A 2,959-nucleotide genomic window follows, 5' to 3' on the forward strand; every position below is an offset into this window, starting at 1 on the left:
TTTCAGTTGGATCAATTTGTAAGAGTGCTCCTTAGCTGGCACCAGAATCACCACTTTCTGATTTGCTGCTGTTTGTGATCAGTAATGAGACCTAGTTTAAGTTTGAATGTCAAATTTCCAACTGTTGCTCAAAAATATTTCTATTCACATGGATTTTTTTGTTATATGAAAAACTAATTTAATATTTTAGTTAGTTTAATCAAATCTGTTATTTTGCATTCACTGACATGTTTTTTAATGATATAACTCTATATTTATCTGATAGGAGATGGTAAGGTACCTGGATATTGGACACGGGGACGCTGATCCAAGAAAAGGTTGAGATCCACCGGTGTAGTGTACGGTGTTTTATTGATTAATTAATTTATGTATTTATTTTACAGACGGAGATGACTTCTTCTTGTGGTACTTTGGCTTCTCCTTCTTTTTCTTTTTGCCCTACACAGAAACAAACATAATTAGATGTTTTCCATCTGACATCAGCTAAATAAACAAGGTTCTTTTCAGTAATGCTAACATGTATGAGTTGAATGTCAGCAGAGTGCACATACAGAGCGGGGTGACCAGTCCGGGTACTGTTGCTCATGGAGCTCTTTCTCTTTGCGTGCTGCTTCATAGTATTTGGCCTTCTCCTCCTTTGACAGTGTTCTCCACTGTGGACAGACGACAACACACTATCAGCATATGGACGGACACAAAACTACAGGCCGCATAAACAGGAGCATGAAAAATATCAGATCTACATTAATGAGAGAATGAACCCACAAACTCCCACAGTGCGTTAGTGTCGTAAAATGCTGGAAATCCTCGGTTTAAATTTGCTGGTAATGTGACATTAAATAGAAATCACCAGAAACTACTGTCAAGATGCGAGGATTCAGAGTAAGAGAATTAAATATCAAGCATATCTGCAGAGTCTTTTACCAACTGTGATGAAGGTTGTGTAACACTGAGGGTCTCACAGAGCGAACACACTTACCCTGTGTCCCAGCACAGCGTTCACCACTGCACTTTCAGTCATGGCCAGTTCGGCTGCCAATTTCAGCCTCTTTTCTTTCAAGAACAGCATGAAGGCATTTAGCGGCATCTTTATATCGTCCTGTTTGTCTTCACACTTTGGCTTTCTGTTGGAAGACAGAAGAATGTTAGAAAGAAATAGTGATAATGCAAGACATAGGTGAAATGCATCCTTGCATGGGCTTTACTGGGCTGATATCCGTACTAGCATGTTCTTAAATAAATATCACCTGCTGTCAAACAACAGCTGCAAGAAACAAAATGTGAGCGGGTTCGGTTATGGCTTGGTGGCCACTGCCACATATCATGGGCCAGTCATAAACTAGAAAAGCACAATTTGACCAAAACGGGCCAGCGTTCACTTACTTTGACTTCTTCTTGTTCTGTGACGGTGGAGGAGCAGCAGAGTCGGAAAGAGTGAAACTGTCTGCTGGGATCTCGTACACCAGCTCTCCCCTCCTACACAGAAAAAGAGAGACAGAGATACATTAGATAATACAAAATATTGTGTTTTAAGATACATACAGAAGCTCAGTATCTGTGTACACTTGTGTGTGTGTGTTTGCATCCACGTGTGTGTTACTTACACCTCTCCAACAGGACGCAGGTTCTGGGTCAGGCCCTCAGGAAGCTTTGTCACTAAGAAATTGTTACGCTGGAGACACAAACACACACAGAGCAGGTGGTTAGACAAGCTGCAGCAGTGACATCATGTTGTCTACCAGGTGTCAGGTACCAGGAGTCCCCCCCTCTCTTTTAGTTTCACAGCCAGTCACTTCACTTAAAGAAAACCTAGTCAATCTGCAATTCACTTAAATTGTAAGTTGAATTTGAGCTCAATCCGTGCATCCTTAACACTGAGCACCTAGATGGTGTGAATTGACAGCTTCATCTTCTAAATAGTTCCTTTTTAAATGGAGTTTAAAACTATATATACATGACAAAGTTTGCACGTCCAGAATAGATGTGTGTGTTTCTCAGGTAGAGCTGTGATTGTTTCAGCATTGATATCATTCTCCCACAGTGATGCTACTAAACTTAATGCCTACAACCAGCTAGTGACGATGGTTCAGAGTGTGTGTGGTTAACCAGGTTCTTACTGTTTGTAGTTCAGCAGCAGAGATAAAAAGAATAACATCTGCTGGAACCTCATACACCAGTTCACCATAACTACATAGAAAAAGAGAGACAGCGTTACATTATAATGATAAAATATTGTGTTCAAAGAAACATACAGAAGCTCAATATCTGCGTAAATGTGTGTGTGTATTTGTTAGCATTCATGTGTGTGTTACTTACACCACTCCAACAGGACGCAGGTTCTGGGTCAGGCCTTCAGGAAGCTTTGTCAGTGGCACATTGTTACACTGGAGACACAAACACACACAGACCAGGTGGTTAGACAAGCTGCAGTAGTGACATGATGTTGTCTACCAGGTGTCAGAGTTCTCCCCTTTCTTTTAAATATAGTAACTGCTTGAATGAGCTGCAGTGACATGTGTAGAGTAACAAGACTAAGAGTCATGATGCCATTGATGCTAGCAACCAACCAGTGAAGATGGTTCAGAGTGTGTGTGTTTGACCAGGTTCTTACTGTTTGTGGAGGAGCAGCGCAGTAACTGGCAGCTGCGCTCGAGACATGTTGCATTTGTTCAACATTCAGATCTGGAGCAGACTTCACTGGGGCTGCTGCCAGGGGGAGGCACCCATCATCTCCTCCACCACCCAGGCTTTCCACTGGCTGAGGGTGGATGCCGATGTTTTTACCAGCAGGGACAACAGGAGAAGATGGTGGAGGTGAAGATGGAGACAGAGTGGGTAGGTTGGCTGTGTCCACCAAATCCACTTTCAGTGTCCCTTGAATGGAGAGCAGGTCTCTCTCGTTCATCTCCTTCATAGCATGTTGAGACTCTGGATGCAGATCCATGTGTTTGGCGGACAT

The 2,959-nt window shown here is 42.4% G+C and overlaps 1 protein-coding gene across 1 annotated transcript; it reads right to left on the reverse strand.

Annotated features, from left to right (window-relative positions):
* Positions 1-222: 222 nt before the first annotated feature.
* On the reverse strand, positions 223-2,959 carry LOC117254049 (uncharacterized). Its single transcript, XM_033622023.2, has 8 exons — positions 2,612-2,959; positions 2,317-2,384; positions 2,118-2,187; positions 1,605-1,672; positions 1,384-1,476; positions 980-1,124; positions 552-653; positions 223-438 (listed from the first exon to the last, which is right to left on the reverse strand). Exons 1-8 carry the CDS (start codon positions 2,957-2,959, stop codon positions 373-375), a joined length of 960 nt encoding a protein of 319 aa, XP_033477914.1. The 3' UTR covers positions 223-372.

Source organism: Epinephelus lanceolatus, chromosome 6 (genome assembly GCF_041903045.1).
Source record: "Epinephelus lanceolatus isolate andai-2023 chromosome 6, ASM4190304v1, whole genome shotgun sequence".
In the NCBI taxonomy this organism is placed as follows: Eukaryota; Metazoa; Chordata; class Actinopteri; order Perciformes; family Serranidae; genus Epinephelus; species Epinephelus lanceolatus.

Bases quoted from the DNA above. Each gene is read 5' to 3' on its own strand.
- LOC117254049 (XM_033622023.2), bottom strand. From the start codon at position 2,959: ATGTCCGCCAAACACATGGATCTGCATCCAGAGTCTCAACATGCTATG. The intron at 1,673-2,117 runs GTAAGAACCTGG...TTGTGTCTCCAG, and splicing joins CTGCTGCTGAACTACAAACA to CGTAACAATTTCTTAGTGAC. The intron at 1,477-1,604 runs GTAAGTAACACA...TTTTCTGTGTAG, and splicing joins CTGCGTCCTGTTGGAGAGGT to GAGGGGAGAGCTGGTGTACG.